Below are 22,422 nucleotides of genomic sequence, written 5' to 3' on the forward strand. Positions count from 1 at the left end.
TGCACCAATGTATGTGAAAGTCAATATGCGCCAATGTATGTGAAAGTCAATATACACCAATGTATGTGGAAGTCAAAAGTTCAAAAATGACAACTGAAACAATATCTAAATATTTTGGATACAACTCTCATACTTATGCAAACACAATTCTTTGGTCAGAGTGAAGTAATTTCTGGAATGAATATCTTTTGACAATACAAATACATACGAGAGTCAACACCAATATATGTGAAAGTCAACATCAATATTTGTTAAAGTCAACATCAATATTTGTTAAAGTGAACACCAATATATGTGAAAGTCAACACCAATGTGTAAAAGAAACATGCAAGAGTCAACCTCACAATGTAGGTGAAAATCAATCAACATCAATTCATAGGAGAGTCAACATCAATGCATGCAAAAGTCGATCAACATTAAATTGAACATGCATTGACTTTAAACTATTGAACAGAAAACACAATGCATTCCAGTTGAGTTATTATTTATTATATATTATTCATATATGACATATTATAGTTTCAGTAAATGTGACCACACAATTATCAATATGCAAACCACTAGTATTAATGCCCGTATTGACATACCGATGATAATCCATTTTCAAGTCGCATGAAGACAAACATTTCTAGAAATGTATATTACCGTAAACTACAATTCTTTCTACATTACCATATAAACGATTCATATATGCAAATTAAAATTAATTCACACAAACATAGTTAATAAACTAGAATAATTTGTTGCAATGTACTAGTATTGAATATGCATAATGTAATGTGTTTGTGGGAAATGAATAATCAAATATTTGTATCAAAGATGTGGTGAGCTGAAATGATTGCATTTTTACTCATTTTCTTGTAACAAAATAGAGCGATACCATTTATAGTACCATTGTGGAGAAATAATCAACAGAACTGAGCAATTACAGCCAGACTGGCACAACACTGATGACAACACTGCTTGGTTAGATTTTATGCTGAGCTTTTGACATGATCAGTTTACATTCCACAAATGGTTCAAAACCATGGAAGACGCACTCAAGGCTTCACTAGTGAAATAACATCATACAAGTTAATTTTCTAAAAAAATAACTAACAAATATATATTTTATATTCATGAATACTGGTATTAACACATCCAATAAGGACTGCTATAATGAAGTCACAATTCAAAAGCAATACTGTGAAATATTTAATTTTAGCTGGAATTAATTTTTGTTTAATAGACTATTTGAGTGTTTTGTATGGAATTTATAACAGCATATTCACTGGATTTTATTTTCACTGAATCATTCCTTCAGCGAAAATTAATTCCAAGCGAAAATAAAGTATTCTACAGTACTAGCAAGCACCATTTTTCAAAAAAGCAGGTGACACTGAGAAATATATATTTAATTCCACTCTGCAGTGTATTATGTCTAATTTATTATTATAATATATTTTTGCTTTTCAACTATTTTCATGATATACATATGGTATTAACAACCTCAGCTGCTGAAAACCGTCATGAATAGCCAAAATAGATGGAAAAATGGCATCAGCAGGCAATATTTAAACATAAAACTCTAATATTATTGCGTTTAGTCATGAAGCGGACATTTTTGTTCACTTGCCTAGCAACTATCGTCTAAGCAACAGATGAGACAGATAATGGTACACCTCTATTGATGACATGAGGAATTTGACGTGGTATCATTGTGATACAATCCAATATGGGGCAAACGCTGACGCATAGAGTGCATCCAGTGCAATCTGCGTTGATACGAGGAAGATGCGTTTCTGGATCGAAAACAATGGCTTGGTAACCGCTATCATTACAAGTCATGTAACATTTACCGCAATTTATACACATTTCCTCGTCAATGATAGCTACATATTGTTGAGTGTTATCCAAGTCACCATATGCACCTATCTTTGATAATGCTCTGCCAATCATTTCCTAAAATAAAAACAAAAGAAACAAGTCATTGCCAATGACATAATCCCTGTTTGTATTAGAGATACAAATATATATATGGCTGAATGTGTGAAGTTTAAACTTGATTGGTCCAGGGATGCCTGAGATACGGCTTTATGGAACTGCATTGTTTAAACAAGATGACCGCCAGTCAGCCATTTTGGATTCCATAGTGACAAAAATGCATTGTGTGTTTGTCCGATATGTCTGATGTGTGTGTAAAGTTTGAACTTGATTTGTCTAGTCACGTTGAATATATGTTTCAGAGAACTACATTCTTTTAAACAAAATGGCCACCATTTCGAACCCAATTCAAAACAGCAGCCTGTCGGCTGAGATAGCTCCGCTGTTAGCAATGCACATTTCAATTAAAGAACAGAATATATCATTAGAAAATGAACAATATGTATAGTATCAAAGCAATGGGACTTGCTGTTTTCAACAAAACGTCAAAAATATCACTTTTCACCAAAAATGACAAAAATAATCATCAAAAATAGATAATTGAAAATATCACCACGAAATTAACAAATCTGAAAGAAGTCCACATGTAGTACCTATATATGTAATATCAAAGCAATTGGACTTGCAGTTTTTAACAAGAAGTCAAAAAACATCACTTTTTACCAAAAATGACAAAAATATTCACCAAAATTAGAGAATTGAAGATAACAACATGAAATGAACAAACCTAAGAGAGGTCTACCCATAGTACATATACACAATGTATCAAAGCATTCAGGCCTGTAGTTTTCAAGAAGAAGTAAAACATTGACACGGACGACGACGGACAATCACTCATATGACAGCAGAGCTAAAAAATAACATGGAGTGTACCAAGGTTTGATTATGTTCAATTTATGTAGCAAGTTTAAACAGATCTGGTTCTGGTGAAAATGTATGATTTTAATGCATTTTTATTTTTACAATGGCTGCCAATCTGCCAACTTGAATCGGAATGGGGAACAAAAGCATATGCATATGTCTGATTCATGTGTAAAATTTGAACTTGATCGGTCCAGACATATCAGATATATGATCTGGAACTGCGTTCTTTGAAACAAAATGGCCACCAGTCAGCCATTTTGAACCAAGTCTGAAAGTTCAATGTTACATCAAAGGACAATAAATTGATATATTCTCTATATATTACCTTTACAGTGGGAATAGACTTCTTTGGCTGGTAAGGAGGTCGTTGTGGTGAAGGTTTCTGATCTTCTGCCAAGAGATCAATCGTTGCCTTGTTTGCTGCAACGATTTCAGCACGTTTTTCACGATATGGACCAAAGTTAGGAATTCCCTGAAATTTGATATCAATAAAATTATTTATTCACAACAAAACACATAATTAGGTCTATACGAGTATTATTAATACAAATACTATAATTGTATCTAATTATGTTTGCAAGTGCTTTTTGCTGTATTGCATTTATTTATTGATAACTAGGAATGGCATTACTAGGCATGACATCATTACACAGAAATAGCATCATTGTAGAAATGACATCATTATATAGAAATTACCACACTATATGGAAATGACATCACAATACAGTAAAAAGTGGAAAATGCTCTTAGTAATTGCATCACTCTGCTGCAAACTGCTGGGTGGTTTATCACTCTGACTTACAACACATGCAGCGATTGTTGGACTTTGTTTCATAACCAATATTGATAAAAATTGAATATGGCTGATAATAACATAAGCTTTTGCAAAGTTTTGAATTGTGGGTAGAAAAGTGCCACCAAAAGCTGACAAGCTGTAAAGTCTGTTATACAACACCAAAATCACCATTCACTTGACCAATCTGGAGGGATTATTGACATGATATAATGCCTTATGAATTGACATTATAACATGACAATTTCTTGTTCAAACTCACCTTCCCTATTATTTCATTAAGTTTAGGGACCGGTTTTCCCAACTGATGTCGCAATGTTGGCGGACTCTGCCCATCCCAATCACTTAACTCATCAATACTTTTCAAATACATCAATGTTTTTAGACCTGTTATGTAGTCTTCAATGACTGTAAAATCTTGGTTTTGTACAGCACTTCCAACCTAAAAAAACATAGTACTTTGGTTAGTGATCTTTTATGAACCAGACACCAGACATCCAACAGAGAAGGCTGGTTTATTTGCAAAAAGAAATAATTTTATGAAATCAATGACCTATTTAAATGTGTTGGTGTGTTAAATAGAGTGAATAATTATTTACAAGGACATGTAGGAGAAAAGAACATGGGTTGGATTTTTCACCTGAAGAAGCGATGCTCCAGATTGAAGGAACTGCAATCCTGCATCAGCAGAGTCAATACCACCTGTTGCCAAGATAGGAAACCCTGGCAACGCACGACCAATAGCAGACACTGCTCGCAATGCTATAGGTCTGATAGCATTTCCAGACACCCCGCCGTATGTTGTTAGTTTCTCTTTCCCAACTGCTGGCCACGCTGTACCATTAGATTTTAGACCCATTAAACCAGACACAGTATTGGTAGCAGTTACACCATCAGCTTTCCCTTAAATATAAAAATATGACATGACAGAGTGATGTCATGTTGAATACAAGTTATTGACAGAACATTGTGACTAGTCGTGCAGGTCTCATGCAACTAATCAACTACCGGTAATGACCGTTCATAGCCCTCAATTTAAATGCCTTGCAAGAACCAATGAAATTTTTTAAATATTTTTTTTCTCAGGTGCTCCTTGTTTGAAGGCGTGATCACCTGGGTCAAAGGTGAGACCAACATGTGTTCTTTCATTTACTACTTGGCGGATGTGTACATGTGGGTTTATTTTGTGTGTATTTGGATGTTATAATCTTCGTGTTTTTCCAGTGATTTCTCTTGGTGCAATCTAAATACAGAAGGTGTGTCTTGTTTACCTGAGATTTACAAGAGTTTGAGCTGGCCAACATGTTAGTTTTTTTCATGTGGTTGATTACTGGCATGTTGATTTCCCATTTTTGAGCCATGTTTTCAACTTTATTCATCATTTTTATTTAGCAATCTCGTCATATGTTAACATTGTGGTCTATGGAGTTTCAATTAGTGGTATGAGACCTGCAAAAGCTTATCTGCAACCACATAATAATACTGTAGTGTAGTGATACATCTTTATAAATTGAAATCCCTTTATTTTGAAAATCTAATTTATAAATATTTCAAAACTGGTTTAAAATTGAATTCTTTTAATTCTTGCTTTAACTATTTACACATAATGCAGCACAGAAATAATCAACACCAAAAAAATGGAGTGTGTTGCAAAACGATTTCATAAATACGTGCACTGCAATCGTTTACTGATAACCCAATGACATTGCATTGACTGAAACATTTCCTTTGTAAATGTGGATATAAACATCAGCATGTTGAAAGGGGTTCAGGTAAGGCATGCAAGTTGTTGAAAGGTCAATTGTTTTGTGTATGATCCAACCTCATCTGAAGCTCTCCACTTCTAATTGCATCTAAATTATTTGGGAAACAATTTTCTGGCGTAACTTGGCTGACACATTCCTAATTTTCAGCAAATTTGCTTATGGCTCTAAAGCTCCATCAGTGGTCACTTTGTCATGCAGGTAAACGTTTCTCTTAACCTACCAATGCCAGATCAAATCAAGGCAAATTTTCAGTTCCATCCCAAATAATAATTTTTTAATTCCCACACAAGAAAAAAATAATTTGTCATTTGCATGTTATAATTGAGTTTATTAATTATCAATAAGCTTTTACAATACCTTCATAAGCAGCCTTTGCGATCACTACAATATCAGTGACATTAGGAGTCAGTTTAGCAAAGAATGGAATCTTGACGGCAGCTCGAACCCATCTGCAGATATTACGAACCAGTTCAGCATCTTGTCCACATGCTAATCCCATACCTCGTTCTCCCATTCCATGTGGACAGGAGAGGTTTAATTCCAAGGCATCAGCTCCTGAATCCTAATACAATTATAACAATCAATTGAATCGCGGTGTAAATCATTTTCATCGTCATATCAATGTGAAAACACAAACCTTGATATTCCCGAAATAAGTATAAGAATTTACACCTATTTTACACCTGGAATCGACCATATTTAAAATTAGACCAGTCAAAACAAAAAATTACTTGTTCATCAGACCAGCTAGATTCTACTATGTGAAAATTTTTTATTTTATACTTTTATGCCAAAAAAATCCTGACTGTTGCCACAAGATTCTGTCACATGACAGAGTGTTGTCTGTGCGTCTTTCCAACCATAGCAATTGAACACACATGATTGGCTGGTACAACTTTTGCAATATTTTCTTTGAAGGTTATGCATTTTAATTTAATTGACATGCAAGATCAGTATAAGCATTTATATACACCGTGTTTTTGGTTTAAAGTTTGTAAAATTATGGTAGTGCAAGTCTTAGAAATGATTTCAGACATTCACAAGATTGAATTTCACTTTAAATGATGAACTAGTCATGATTTTTAAATTACGCATACCTCGGCCATCTTGGCCAACTTTGTCCAGTCTTCTTTGTTGTAACTACACATTATACTGGAGATGATGATTTTATCTTTGAAGTCAGCTTTGAGTTCGGTAACAGTTTGGCACCAATATGCGGCTGTCTTTTCACTAATCAACTCAATGTTTAAGAAAGAGCCTTGTCCAGGGCCGTAGACATGACCTGATGTGGTACCACGAACTATACGAGGAGAAACATTAGTCACAATGTCCTGAAATGTAATACAATCAAATTAAAAACAAATCAGCTAGCGTCTCTTGAATCACAATATAATCTTGATCCAATGAATTTGAATATCAGTCACACTCTCTGAGGTTCCTTTTAACTCAATGTATGAACATCAAGCTTGAAGACATGTGATAATTAATCTTGTGGTACCTTTCCCATTTATGAAATGATCCATCACCACAACCCTGACTAATCTGCATAATTAATTAAGATACAGTAATTTGTGTTTAATAATAACAAAAATCTGTTCAGTGGTTGATTTTAATTCCCCCTTGACAAATTTTACACTAAAAGGGATATAAAGAACTGTGTGATTATCTGTAAAATCAAACTGTCGAGAAAAGTTTTTGTTTTAAAATATTGAATATATTTGACATATGATGTGTGAACTGTCAACCCATAATGAAATAAACACACTCTGCGGATATGTATAGAGCACAGACTGTGTGTGCTTGAGTTCATTATGAGTTGGCCATGACCTTATTAATATTATTAATATCAGTGAATTTAGCATATCAAATTTAATACTTTTATGTTTATAGAGATTTAAAAAAACAGAATAACTGTCAAATTGAAAACAAAATTGAGTATTGGATGAAAAAAACTGCGTTGAAATGTCTCCAATCACCAACATTTGTGAATATTTCAACTGAGAAAGTATCACAATGTTTTTACTTACTTTGTCAAGTGAAAATGTTTTTGTCAATGCAAATGACCAACCAGCTTCAAATCCACGTCTAATCATGGCGGACGTTGTTGTTGGAGGAGCGCTGGCCAATCCAAATGGGTTGCTGAATTTCAACCCACATACTTCAACGCTGATATCTACAGAGTCTATTGGTGTATAAAACTTTGGTAGCTGTGGTTTGCTCGGTACTGAGGCACTGTGTAATTTCTGTGAAATAATAACACAAGTATAAGATATATCAACTTGGAATATATTAAGACAAAACTCATTTCTAAAATACTGATACAGAACATACTGTATGAAAAAAACATAGTTAAACAATCATAACCTTGTCTTCTGTTTTAGCAGTATAGTAAAAAGAAATGTTAGCATATTATTGGTGGATTGACAATGTATACTATCCCCCCACAGCCTGTCTTCCGTGATCACAGGCCATTTAAAGTACTGTGGAATACTTTATTTTCGCTGTAATTAATTTTCGCTGAAAAAGCTTTTTGGGCGTTTTGTATGGAGTTCAATGTGAAATGTAGGAAAAAATGTATATTCGCTGGATTTTATTTTACTGAACCAATCCTTCAGCGAAAATAGCGAAAATTAATTCTCAGCAAAAATAGCGAAAATTAATTCTAAGCGAAAATAAAGTATTTTACAGTAACACTGTCCTCAAAACTGTACCATTGTATAGAGAGGGGTTACACAACACTAAATGGTTATTTATTGATAGTGGCCAGTTTTTATCTGATCTGTTGAAAGTTACACATTTACAGGCAATTTATAAATTGTCATAATTGAAGGTTTTATGACAATAAATTAATATAGTTAAGACAATGAGAAATATTTAAGTTTTAAACTGTGTAAAAACCATAGTGTGAACAATGCTAGTGAAGACCACATAATAACGGAACAATGAAAGTACAGTAGAATTTACAAGTGCAGTTCTGATAACAGTGTTGCTTCAAGCCTACTGGGAATATTATTGTCATAGCAACAGTTGATTACAGGCGATGAGTTCATAAGGCTGTTCAACCATATACTACTTTAGGGTCAGTATGTACTTAATTTTATCCTAGCATCATGACAGATGCATCCATTATTTCAGAAACAAGAGCATTTTTTATGATATTTAGTGTACATTTCATTTAATTACATCAATATTGAGGAATGTTTGTACAAAGCATGCATACCTGTAGATATTGATGTATGTACCATGCTGCTTGTTTGCCATCATTTACAGATTCTACCGTTGTCTGGGCAACACCAGCTAAGTCACCACCACAGAACACCCACTCTTCACTGGTCTGCATCGTGTCATGGTTAACATCAGGTAAACCCCATTTATTAAATTTAATTGGAGACATTGCAGACTTCACTGTAAAATTATAAATATTGCACAATTAGAACTGACACTGAAATTGTGACCCCCCATAGAGGATCCCTATATCATCTTTTGATTCAATCTTATACTCCCATAGAATATCTTGCATACAGTCTATGGTTTAATCATAGCACCCATAGAACATCTTATATACAGTGTTGTACAATCATATACTCCCATAGAATATCTTATATAGTGTGTGGTTCAATCATATACTCCCATAGAATATCTTATATAGTGTGTGGTTCAATCATATACTCTCATAGAATATCTTATATACAGTGTTGTACAATCATATACTCCCATAGAATATCTTATATAGTGTGTGGTTCAATCATATACTCTCATAGAATATCTTATATACAGTGTTGTACAATCATATACTCTCATAGAATATCTTATATACAGTGTTGTACAATCATATACTCTCATAGAATATCTTATATACAGTGTGTTGTACAATCATATACTCTCATAGAATATCTTATATACAGTGTGTTGTACAATCATATATTCTCATAGAATATCTTATATACAGTGTGTTGTACAATCATATACTCTCATAGAATATCTTATATACAGTGTGTTGTACAATCATATACTCCCATAGAATACCTTAGTGTGTGGTTCAATCATATACTCCCATAGAATATCTTATATAGTGTGTGGTTCAATCATATACTTCCATAGAATATCTTATATAGTGTGTGGTTCAATCATATACTCCCATAGAATATCTTATATAGTGTGTTGTACAATCATATACTCCCATAGAATATCTTATATAGTGTGTGGTTCAATCATATATTCCCATAGAATATCTTATATAGTGTGTGGTTCAATCATATACTCCCATAGAATATCTTGCATACTATCCATGGTTCTACCATGTACTCCCATAGGGGATCTTATACATAATGATTTAATCATAGCACCCATAGAACATCTTATATACAGTGTGTGGTTCAATCCTAACCTCCCATAGAATATCTTATATAGTGTGTGGTTTAATCATATACTCCCACAGAATATCTTATATAGTGTGTGGTTCAATCATATACTCCCATAGAATATCTTGCATACTATCCATGGTTCTACCATGTACTCCCATAGGGGATCTTATACATAATGATTTAATCATAGCACCCATAGACAAAATTCTAAACTGCCTGTGGTTTTAATGAAAACTGTTTAGATATTTGTGAAAACACCGCCCAGATAATGCCATAATACCACGGATGATTTCAGGGTGGGGGTTGAAATAACACTGTTTCCATGGTGATTTTCACACACTGGTTGGAATCTCAAAATTGTCTCACCAATGTCATCCGTGAGTGAGGATCCAAATGCTGAAATGATAAAATCTGCTTTGAGTCGAACAGTTTGTTCTTCATCTTCAAACCAACTACCATCATCTTGTTGTTCAGTACGGCATAGCTCTAACCCGGTGATTCTACCATCCTTAACCAGCACTTTCCGTGGAGCAACAAAAGGCATGAACTCACATTTCTCTTCCCTGGCCAATTCCATCTGAAATATTATGATGCATACAAGTAAATTAAGTTCAAGTCTTTCCAGATTTGGGGTCAAGCCATACCCAAGAGTTTGGATGATACTCAATATATCAATTGGTGAAAGGTAAATATGATTTAACAAATTATAATAAATTTTGGAACACTGCGAATGGATTGTATTACATCATTAGACAAGTTTTGACTTCCATCGTTACCTTAGAAACTTGTGAGCTCTGGGGTTAAAAAGTGTCCAATTTCGCCTGTGTAGGGGGCCGCGTAAATGTTTGATAGCTCATCAGAAGGACGAAAACTAGGAGAATCAGGAAAAAATTTCGCAAACTAGAAATCAACCTCCCCCCCATTATTGCAAGAAAACCGACACTGATGGCGCTATTACTCAACACTCATTTCTTGACAACGACAACTAGTCACTTGAATGTCTGATAATTTATATCAATCTCATGACTCCAACATCACATGACCCCAACATCACATGACCCTCAACATCACATGACCCTCAACATCACATGACCCTCAACATCACATGACCCTCAATATCACATCTTAATTACATTCTATTATGCTTGCAATGAACAAAATAAATTGAAAATCTGTTAGTGGGTTTATGACCGATCAGTATAGAGGCATTGTGCAGTGATATGCAGAGTAAGTGTTGCTGATACATACCTCTTCTGGTACAGCCCTGATTGTAGTGAAACCCTTCCTGAAAACCACAAAGACACGCCTTGCTCCACAGCGTAGAGCAGATGTAGCACAGTCAAATGCTGTGTCACCAGCACCAAGAACAATTACATTACCATGTATCTCAGGAAGTGAGGATTTACAACTACACATACCTATCAAGTAATAAAAATGATTTCCATTTTTTAGCATCTAACTACCAAATGCATCCATATTCGAGCAAACTGTATCATTGCAATATTTGGGCATCTCATTAGAATATGTATCCTCATTTGGTCATATCATTACTATATGTATTCCTATTTGGGTATCTCATTACCCAAATGCTATCATATTTGGGAATCTTAATACCAAATGCATCCATATTTGGACATCCATCTCATTATAATATATATCCATATTTGGTAATATCATTACCAAATATATCCATATTTAGGCATCTTATTACCAAATAATCTATATTTGGAAATCTCATTATCAAATGCATCTCATTAACAAATGTATTTATATTTTTTACATGTCATTTGTCTATATTTGGGCATGTAAATGCCAAATGTATCCATATTTGGGCGTCTCATCACTATGTTCCATGACTATAGAGGCATATGTATTCATGTTCCAGGGGGCTTGAAAAAACTGTTGCATGTGACATACCTGCTTTACTGGCTGCAGCAACAAGAGGTAAAAAATGCTTTGATGTATAGAATCCATGTTTCATGGCCAAATCATGAAATATTGGAATGAGTTTTGGCTGTGGCATACCAATACCAATAAACACCACTTTGCTACCATTCTCCTTGAGTGACTGCAAGGACATTCCATTTATACCTAAGCCTTTACCAAACTCAACCTGAAAAGATTTAAGACATTTATTTCTGGCTGTCACTAAACAATTACATTAATAAATTTATTGCCATTATCAACACACAAACGATTCAAACCTGTCACACACTATTTAAACTTTTTTACAAGAAACTTGAAGTGTCCTAAGTTTTTATTATTCTCATTTATTCAAATTATCAAATTTCTTTTGTTCTGTTTTTTGCTTGTTCCCGTAATTTTATTCAGTTCATGCTTTATTTGAATTGCCAATAATTGTTGCCATATAAAAAAGACCAGAATGGTTAAAATTATTGAATCAAGAAAAAATCATTTTTGCATCTGTAAACCAAATTTAATGAGAAATAAGACAAAAATGGCCACCAGTCAGCCATATTATATCAGATCACAAATTATGTATATACCAAGCATGAAACTCATGGTGATTTCACACAGACTTTGAATGGTAGTAAGGGTTGGCGATATTAGCAAAGGTTCACATTATATGGTCTCAAACACGCCCAATTTTCTCAACACTTAATGTTTGCATTGGGATTGCACTTGCATTCATGTAATGCGGACCCACATCAGGACCTGCTCGGCTCATCATGTGAAATATAATGTCATCTTCTCTCCATTCACTATTAAATATGTGTTCTTACTTCAGCATCCAACTTTATGTTTCTTGACAAGATGGCTGCTCTTCCCACATGAATAAGTACATGCTCTCTTAAGTTCAACATCAAAGACCAAGTTTTAATCCTAACACTTTGTTGCAACCGAGATCAAGTTTTTTCAGCACACGGATACTCGATCACTATTCTCAGCACATTGCCGAGATCCATAACATGAACACCACTACAGTGTCATGGTCATACAGGACAGTCACAATATTGACTTGAAAAAAACAACTGTACATTGTTTTGTGGTCACTGTTTTAACTATGAGCAAGTAAACCACTTTTTTCTTTGCCACGAATGACAGTATTCTATGCATGTTCATTGTTAATGATTGTAGACCAAGAGAATTGTAATATTGTGGTCAATATGAAAGCAGGACATACTGAAAAAAAGCAAAGCAGCCGCAAGCTGGCCATTTTTAAACCAAATAGCAATGGAGATTATAATAATTAGTATCGTAAATATGTGAAAAACACCTTTTATCTGTTGGGAATGAAAATATTTTGTTACCTTGACTCCTAAATCCTTCATCTGTTCCACTTCAAATGAGACAACATCAAAAGGAAGGCGGAATTGTGGAATCTCTGAAGAGCTGAGACCACCGACATATTCTTGTTTCTCATATACAACTATATTGCTATATCCAAGCCTTGCCAGGAACGTTGCACAACTTATAGATGCAGGTCCACATCCAATCAATGATATCTTGGATTGGTAGCTTTCTGGTAAATCATCCAATGCCGGCAGACTTGGATCCCGTATTTGAGGAATTCTCATCTTCTGAAACATCTGCAAGACTCACAATGTAATTATGTTAGGAGAAAACTGATTATGCTAACACTAAAATTAATCAAAAACACCTCAATACAAACTGTATATGAATATGCCTCAGTGTAGACCCCAGTGTAGTCAGGTAAACCCAGGCCAGTGTAGACAGGTAAGCCCCAGGTTAGACAGGTAGGACTTAAGTGTAGACAGCTAGGCCCCAGTGTAGACAAGTAAACCCAGGCCAGTGTAGAGGGGTAGGCAGTAGGTCAGTGTAGACAAGTAGGCCCCAGTGTAGACAGGTAGGCCCCAGTGTAGACAGGTAGGCCCCAGTGTAGACAGGTAGGCCCCTGAACTCACCTCAGTTGCAAACTATTGTAGACATTGAACTCACTTCAGTTGCAAACTATTGTAGACACTGAACTCACTTCAGTTGCAAACTATTGTAGACACTGAACTCACATCAGTTGCAAACTATTGTAGACACTGAACTCACTTCAGTTGCAAACTATTGTAGACACTGAACTCACCTCAGTTGCAAACTATTGTAGACACTGAACTCACTTCAGTTGCAAACTATTGTAGACACTGAACTCACCTCAGTTGCAAACTATTGTAGACACTTAACTCACCTCAGTTGCAAACTATTGTAGACACTTAACTCACCTCAGTTGCAAACTATTGTAGACACTGAACTCACTTCAGTTGCAAACTATTGTAGACACTGAACTCACCTCAGTTGCAAACTATTGTAGACACTTAACTCACCTCAGTTGCAAACTATTGTAGACACTTAACTCACCTCAGTTGCAAACTATTGTAGACACTTAACTCACCTCAGTTGCAAACTATTGTAGATGCTGAACTCACTTCAGTTGCAAACTATTGTAGACGCTGATCTCAATTCAGTTGCAAACTATTGTAGACACTGAACTCACTTCAGTTGCAAACTATTGTAGACACTGAACTCACTTCAGTTGCAAACTATTGTAGACACTGAACTCACATCAGTTGCAAACTATTGTAGACACTGAACTCACCTCAGTTGCAAACTATTGTAGACACTCAACTCACCTCAGTTGCAAACTATTGTAGACACTTAACTCTCCTCAGTTGCAAACTATTGTAGACACTTAACTCACCTCAGTTGCAAACTATTGTAGACACTTAACTCACCTCCGTTGCAAACTATTGTAGATGCTGAACTCACTTCAGTTGCAAACTATTGTAGATGCTGAACTCACTTCTGTTGCAAACTATTGTAGACGCTGATCTCAATTCAGTTGCAAACTATTGTAGACACTGAACTCACCTCAGTTGCAAACTATTGTAGACACTGAACTCACCTCAGTTGCAAACTATTGTAGACACTGAACTCACCTCAATTGCAAACTCTTGTAGACACTGAACTCACCTCAATTGCAAACTATTGTAGACACTGAACTCACCTCAGTTGCAAACTATTGTAGACGCTGATCTCAATTCAGTTGCAAACTATTGTAGACACTGAACTCACCTCAATTGCAAACTATTGTAGACACTGAACTCACCTCAGTTGCAAACTATTGTAGACACTGAACTCACCTCAGTTGCAAACTATTGTAGACACTGAACTCACCTCAGTTGCAAACTATTGTAGACACTGAACTCACCTCAGTTGCAAACTATTGTAGACACTGAACTCACCTCAGTTGCAAACTATTGTAGACACTGAACTCACCTCAATTGCAAACTATTGTAGACACTGAACTCACCTCAATTGCAAACTATTGTAGACACCGAACTCACCTCAGTTGCAAACTATTGTAGACACTGAACTCACCTCAGTTGCAAACTATTGCAGACATTGAACTCACCTCAATTGCAAACTATTGTAGACACTGAACTCACCTCAGTTGCAAACTGTTGTAGACACTGAACTCACCTCAATTGCAAACTATTGTAGACACTGAACTCACCTCAGTTGCAAACTATTGTAGACACTGAACTCACCTCAGTTGCAAACTATTGTAGACACTGAACTCACCTCAGTTGCAAACTATTGTAGACACTGAACTCACCTCAGTTGCAAACTGTTGCAGTCCACCTATATTTATAGGGCCTTCTTCTGATGCGAAAAGGTTACAACCACCAACACAAAGATCACTGGTAGGACACACCATACCACAGGTCAAACCCAAAGGGTTGTCTGAAAATATTGCCTTGGCAGCACCATAATAGTTCTGAAACCAAATTAACCCAGTGTGAATTGACTTAAGTCTAAATGACATTAGCACATGCATAATGTGCATATCTCCACAGTATGATGTGATACAGGTTTATATATGGTCCATAACTTAAGTTTATGGTACATTTTGTTTTACCTTCCTTGTAATTAGGAAATGACAAAGGGTCAATAACAGTATATGACAAAATAGTTAAACGACCTTCTTGGCAATTATTTAGTGGTCATCTCAGGTAATGGGTTTAATAAATACCACTACGGTCAATGATCTCACTTTAAAGGCTCAGTAAATAGTACCGGATTCTGCCATAAATTCGCTTATTTGGAGTTCCAAATTTCATAAAAAGATCATTAAATATTTTTTGGGGACTTCTATTTTCATCGAAAAATCCAACTATGCAGAGTTCAACGCTAGCAGTTGGGCCACCCAAGACGAAAGAAACAATTGCAGAAGCTAATCTAAAATTTGATTCATTTTTTTCTTGCTGAATTAAAAATAGACCCACTAAACTTTCATTACAATGTCACCCAGTGTCATTTTTCTCCCAAAAAAATCACATTAACGAACCTGGTACGTCAAATACATTTTTTTAATTTTATTGCTAATGAAAGTATATTCTAAACGAAGTTTCAAATAAATACGAACACAACTGCATTGCGTAGCAACAAATGATCGCGGTTGCGCAATCCAGTCATGCTGCGTTTCACAATTGTTGATTAATACTCAGTAGTGAATATAATAACGTACAAAACATCAATTCGTTGAATTGTTATGAAATGCAAATAAAATTCAACTTAGTTTCATCGGTAGCAAATGATTCCGGTCGCATAAACGATTGATACTGTAGAGTATCCGCCATGTTTTTCTCTTGCATGACCTAATAGGTCAAATTGCCAATTAACCAATAAAAATGCTGAATGATGCCAAATTACCATAGCTCATTTAAATATGTTAATGTTACTGAACACAACGCGGAAGAGATTTGCCGATGTTGCAGTATGATCTTTTGGCTTGGATTTTGATGGGAAAACGGCATGAAATAGTTGTTTTCAAAAGATAAACTGAGCATTAGAACCATTGTTTACAATGATAACAGTTCATTGTCGAAACAAAGCTTACCCATTCACGTTAGTCACAATAAACATACTCTTGCAATAAAAACATAAATAGACTCTGTTTAGGTGTCAAGAAAGATTGAAATGTCTGAAAAATGACACCAAAATATTTAAAAAACAACTTTAAAAACTGCCGAAAAATCATGATTCTTGGTCCTACTTTATTTTTTTAAAACCCAGACTGCCGTTTAACAGCCCAGGGCAAATTTACGCAGAATTTAGTATATATATACTGCACCCTAAAATTTTCATTTTCATCAACACTCAAATGTACAATTCTGTACATGTGATTTTAACTGACCAATCAGCAGAGGTGTAACAAACAGCTAACAACTTACCTTAGTAGCAATACTACTAATGAAAGCTTTAATATCAAGTTGAGTTGGGCAACTCTTTTGGCATGGTGCATCTGCACATTTTAGACATCGTGCTGCTTCTCTTAAAGCTCCTCTTTCACTCAGTGTTGTATGCTTTATGTCATCAAAGTTGTTCTTTAAAGTGTCACAGCTCTACGTAAAAATCACAAGTCATTAAAAAGGATTACATAGTCCCCGTCATTAATACAAGCAAGAATTTTAAACAAGCAGCCTATCGGCTGAGATAGCTCCGCTGTTAGCAATGCACATTTCAATTAAAGAACTGAAGACATCATTAGAAAATGAACAATATGAATAGTATCAAAGCAATCGGACTTACAGTTTTTAACAAGAAGTCGAAAATATCACTTTTTACCAAAAATGACAAAAATATTCACCAAAATTAGAGAATTAAAGATATCATTACAAAATGAACAAATCTGAAAGAGGTCCACATGTAGTACCTATATATGTAATATCAAAGCAACCGGACTTACAGTTTTCAACAAGAAGTATCACTTTTTACCAAAAATGACAAAAATATTCACCAAAATTAGAGAACTGAAGATATCATCACAAAATGAACAAATCTGCGAAAGGTCTACATGTAGTATCTATATATGTAATATCAAAGCAATTGATCTATTGGTTTTTAACAAGAAGTCGAAAATATCACTTTTTACCAAAAATTACAAAAATATTCACCAAAATTAGAGAATTGAAGATATCATTACAAAATGAACAAATCTGAGAGAGGTCCACATGTAGTACCTATATATGTAATATCAAAGCAATCGGACTTGCGGTTTTTAACAAGAAGTCGAAAATATCACTTTTTACCAAAAATGACAAAAATATTCACCAAAATTAGAGAATTGAAGATATCATCACAAAATGAACAAATCTGAGAGAGGTCCACATGTAGTACCTATATATGTAATATCAAAGCAATCGGACTTGCGGTTTTTAACAAGAAGTCGAAAATATCACTTTTTACCAAAAATGACAAAAATATTCACCAAAAATAGAGAATTGAAGATATCATCACGAAATGAACAAATCTGAGAGAGGTCCACATGTAGTACCTATATATGTAGTATCAAAGCAATTGGACATGCGGTTTTTAATAAGAAGTCGAAAATATCACTTTTTACCAAAAATGACAAAAATATTCACCAAAATTAGAGAATTAAAGATAACATTACAAAATGAACAAATCTGAGAGAGGTCCACATGTAGTACCTATATATGTAATATCAAAGCATTTGCACTTGCGGTTTTTAACAAGAAGTCGAAAATATCACTTTTTACCAAAAATGACAAAAATATTCACCAACATTAGAGAATTGAAGATATCAACATGAAATGAACAAATCTGAGAGAGGTCTACCCAAGGTACATATACACCAAGTATCAAAGCATTCAGGCTTGTAGTTTTCAAGAAGAAGTCGAAAAAGTAAAACATTGACACGGACGACGGACGACGACGGACGACGACGACGACGGACAATCACTCATATGATAAGCTCCGCTCGACAAAGTCGACAGCGGAGCTAAAAAACACATCTTCCAGTGACTGATTGTGTTAAATCTGTTATCCAACAAATTTCAATAGATGCTGTGATGTTCACAGAAAAGAACAAGTAACTCTGTGTTACAAGATGTAGAGATATAAATATACTAGTATATATATATCAAATCCAAACATGTAATGACAATAAGACTTCTTGAAAGGCTAAGCCTGAAAAGCGAGTAGCGAAGTTTCTCCCATATACTCATTACACACACAACGCCTATATACAAATAGATCGGTTGTATCATATACATGTATATACAGATGTGCGAAGCACCAAATTTTGAGGTAAATCAAATCAATTTTTCAAAAACCTAAGCATTGAAATAAATTTTAAGAAAAACCCAACTCTTAAAATGTTTTAAACATGCTTTTTCTTGTAATAGCAGAAATCCTGTCACATGCTTTCAACAACAAAAGAACAATGATGCCGTTGAATCATGGCAGTGTTGTTTATTTCGCACGAACACATTCAACACCACTGAATGGTTGATGCATTCAACTGACTTGTGCGCCACTACATTAGAAGTTCCTAAGTTTCGTAAAACCAATGGACATACATATGTATCCAAAGACCATGATATACGAGGTTTGAGTTGTACTGCATGCAGGTTTGTTATACATCGCCTTACAGCAAGTATCAGTGTAGATGCGGCTGGAAACATCAAAAGCCAAAACCCAAGCAGTTAGCCAATTTGCTGGCGAGTTTTATGTAAATGGAAGATTACTTACGCCACATTTCTTGCTTGTATCATTACGTTTCCAGTGTTTCTTGTTCTTCTTCGTTGCTGCAGTCGGCACAACAATGGCATGCTGGGAAGTCCTTGGATTTAGCGACAATAAACTCTATTTAACAAAAAATAATTGAATAGTTAACTATATAATCTCATTAACATAATAATTTTAAAAGATTAGGATTATTATTATAATCTTTATTGCTATTGTATTCCGAAAAGAATATTGATTCTAGTACAATAAAGTTTCAAATTTGTTCATAATAAATTGCATGTCCAGATTTAGAATTAGCAACCATCCATTAGCAATAGAGAAAGGTAGACATACTCAACCAAAAACACCCCTAGAAAATAGATTATGTATACATTGTTCAGAGAACAAAATAGAAAATGAGGTACATTTTTTCATGGAATGTCCAAAATATTACAATAAAAGGCAAAAACTATTGAGAGATGTAATAATTCCAAACACAGCCCACAACATTAATCAGAAATTTATATACCTGATGAGTTGCAATGATGTTGAAATTATAAGACAAGTGGGTGAATATGTATATGCCATATCTGACATTAGAACAGAACATCCAATTAAAAGATAATTCTTACTTTTATCATTTTTTTTTTCTTTTTCGTTTGAGCATTTTACATTTTTTTGTTTTTTTTTGTTTATGTATTTCATTGTTATTGCTTTTAACTGATGAAAAATTTATTTCAAGGATGCAATAACATTTGTTATTATTATTATTATTAATAACATGCATATTTTTTGAGCCAACAATCTATTTTAAAAATATTTTAACAAAAAATAAGCAATGAACAACATTACTACACAAGGGTGATTATGGTCAGAAGTGTTCCTCAACATTTTCACTACCAGAATTTCACACCCAAATTTTTCTACACATTTTTTTTATATTCTTCAATAATTCCGGAAATGAACCCTAGTTTTGAAGCCAACAGACACAATTTGGGTAAATTTTCAGTTTTTACTTGAAAAATTTGTCTATTTTTGTCCCACTTTTCTGAAGGAAAGTGCAGACTATAAACAGGACTATTTTGTGAATTTGTGATGAAAACTGGAACTGGTGGTGAAAAAGGTTAAAAGACAGTGTTCGTCATGTCGCGTCATGTTCAACATAAGACAACATATACAACACATGTAAAAAACATTGTTTTTTTATTTTAAATTTTAACACGTGCTGTGCGACAACCATTGCCCTTTAAATACTGTAGAATACTTTATTTTCACTTGGAATTTATTTTCGCTATTTTCGCTGAAGGGATGATTCCGTGAAAATAAAATCCAGCGAATATACTTTTTTTTCCTATATTTCCCATTAAACTCATGAAAAATCAGTAAAAATAAATTCCATACAAAACGCCCAAAAAGTCTTTTCAGCGAAAATTAATTAATTCCAGCGAAAATAAAGTGTTCCACAGTATTGTGCAGATGTACGCTCTGTCCCACTGGCTATTATTTTCTAAAAGTCTATAGAAAATTTCAATGTGTTTTAAGCGAGCTAATGTTGTCACATGTGATTAATTACACATGTACATGTTCTTTGTGTTATCAATAAGGTGTTTGAATATTTTGGGTGAATACTTGATATCAACCCGCTATGCTCGCAATTTTGAATTAAATCAGAGAAGGAATGCCTGAGAATCCAGCGATGTTTTATTCTGCAGCCATTTTGGATATTGCATTTAGGGTTATGATTCAATTGTTATTTTGTTTAAACAAGTCATGTCATGTCATGTCCTGTTGTGCAACAGTAAACAAAACTGAGTCATTTTGAATCAAAACATGGCTTATCATTAAACACATCAAACAAACCTTTTATCCTTTGTTAACTTTTTAGCTGAAATATTTTAGTAAGTCATTCGATTCAGTTAATCATGAAATTCTCATTTATAAACTTAATCATTATGTCATTTCAGGTAGACTGTTGGCGCTATTGAAATCATACTCGAGCATGCACAAACAATGAGTCGCTATTGACAACCATTGTTCAGACTGGTGCCATTTCATATCAGGAGTATCTCAGGGCCCTTTGCTCGACCCTTTGCTTTAATTATTTGCCAGTGTTTGCAATCTTCAAGTCAGGTATACTCTGATGATACCAAGTTTTATAAGTTTGTCAACAATATTTCAGACTGCAAGGATTTGCAGGCACAATTATTATCTTTGAAAACTTAAACTTTTTTATGAATAAACAAGACAAGCATGGCACAGTCCCCATTAGTTATCAAATCTATATAGTAATATACATGTAGTATGAGTACTTGTTCATATTGAGCGATATTGCTGTGGAACAGCGTTAATATAATGGGGAATAATATAATGGGGATTAATATAATGGGGATTAATAAAAAATGACAATTTTGACAAAATATAAACAACTAGTCATAATAATATACCGGTACTATGGATTGAAATTTGAGGAATCCCATATTTGTAAATTATATTATATCAAAAGAAATTGACATGCAAAGTATGTATCCATTTCTTTATAGAGAATTAGCACAAAACTAAACTATCACTTGAGATAAGTTAGGAATGAATACTTGATATCAACCCACTATGCTCAAAATTTTGAATTAAATCAGAAAAGGAAAGTCTGAGAATCGGGCGATGTTTTGTTCTGCAGCCATTTTAGGATATTCCATTTGTGTTTACAATGCCATTGTTACATTGTTTAAACAATTCAATTCATGTCATGACAGAGTCTCTGTTGTGCAATAGTGAACAATAGGAGGGAGGGAAGGGAGAGGAAAAGAAGGAGAGACAGACATACAGACAAAAAGGGAGACCGACAGGGAGACATACAGACAGAGGTCCCTCTATCCCTTGAATCTTGTAAATAAAATTACAATGAATAAATTAAAATGTTTCTTTCAATCCTTAACTCATATTAAATATACTGGTAGTCTGAATATATTAAATATTTTATTCTGAAAGGTTTTAGTGCTTGAGACAAAACAATGTCCAGACATGAGTGGTGTTAGGTAATCTTTGGTTCAACAGCTGACATTCTGCTAAATATAGCGTCCTATACAGTCATCAAGGTGTTGGCATCAATGAATATTCATAACACTGTCTGGGATATAAACATTATGACACTTGAAATAACTGAATGCAATTTTCGTGAATATATCTCAATGCATAAAATAACAGAATTGTG

The 22,422-nt window shown here is 34.3% G+C and overlaps 1 protein-coding gene across 1 annotated transcript in view; it reads right to left on the reverse strand.

The window, feature by feature from the left end:
- Positions 1-467: 467 nt before the first annotated feature.
- LOC100374659 (dihydropyrimidine dehydrogenase [NADP(+)]-like) overlaps positions 468-22,422 on the reverse strand; it is a 29,398-nt gene continuing 7,443 nt past the window's right edge. The window contains exons 2-16 of the mRNA XM_002742124.4: positions 19,239-19,352; positions 16,916-17,086; positions 15,298-15,459; positions 12,983-13,261; positions 11,628-11,823; positions 10,959-11,128; positions 10,077-10,287; positions 8,567-8,751; positions 7,374-7,589; positions 6,444-6,677; positions 5,704-5,908; positions 4,221-4,483; positions 3,843-4,022; positions 3,113-3,259; positions 468-1,941 (exon numbers count right to left, since the gene is read on the reverse strand). Of these exons, the coding sequence (XP_002742170.3) occupies positions 1,630-1,941; positions 3,113-3,259; positions 3,843-4,022; positions 4,221-4,483; positions 5,704-5,908; positions 6,444-6,677; positions 7,374-7,589; positions 8,567-8,751; positions 10,077-10,287; positions 10,959-11,128; positions 11,628-11,823; positions 12,983-13,261; positions 15,298-15,459; positions 16,916-17,086; positions 19,239-19,352 (3,045 nt within the window). The 3' untranslated portion in view covers positions 468-1,629. The remainder of the gene's footprint in view (positions 1,942-3,112; positions 3,260-3,842; positions 4,023-4,220; positions 4,484-5,703; positions 5,909-6,443; positions 6,678-7,373; positions 7,590-8,566; positions 8,752-10,076; positions 10,288-10,958; positions 11,129-11,627; positions 11,824-12,982; positions 13,262-15,297; positions 15,460-16,915; positions 17,087-19,238; positions 19,353-22,422) is intronic.

The sequence above is a fragment of the Saccoglossus kowalevskii genome, chromosome 9, assembly GCF_978046115.1.
Source record: "Saccoglossus kowalevskii chromosome 9, keSacKowa6.1, whole genome shotgun sequence".
Taxonomy (NCBI): Eukaryota; Metazoa; Hemichordata; class Enteropneusta; family Harrimaniidae; genus Saccoglossus; species Saccoglossus kowalevskii.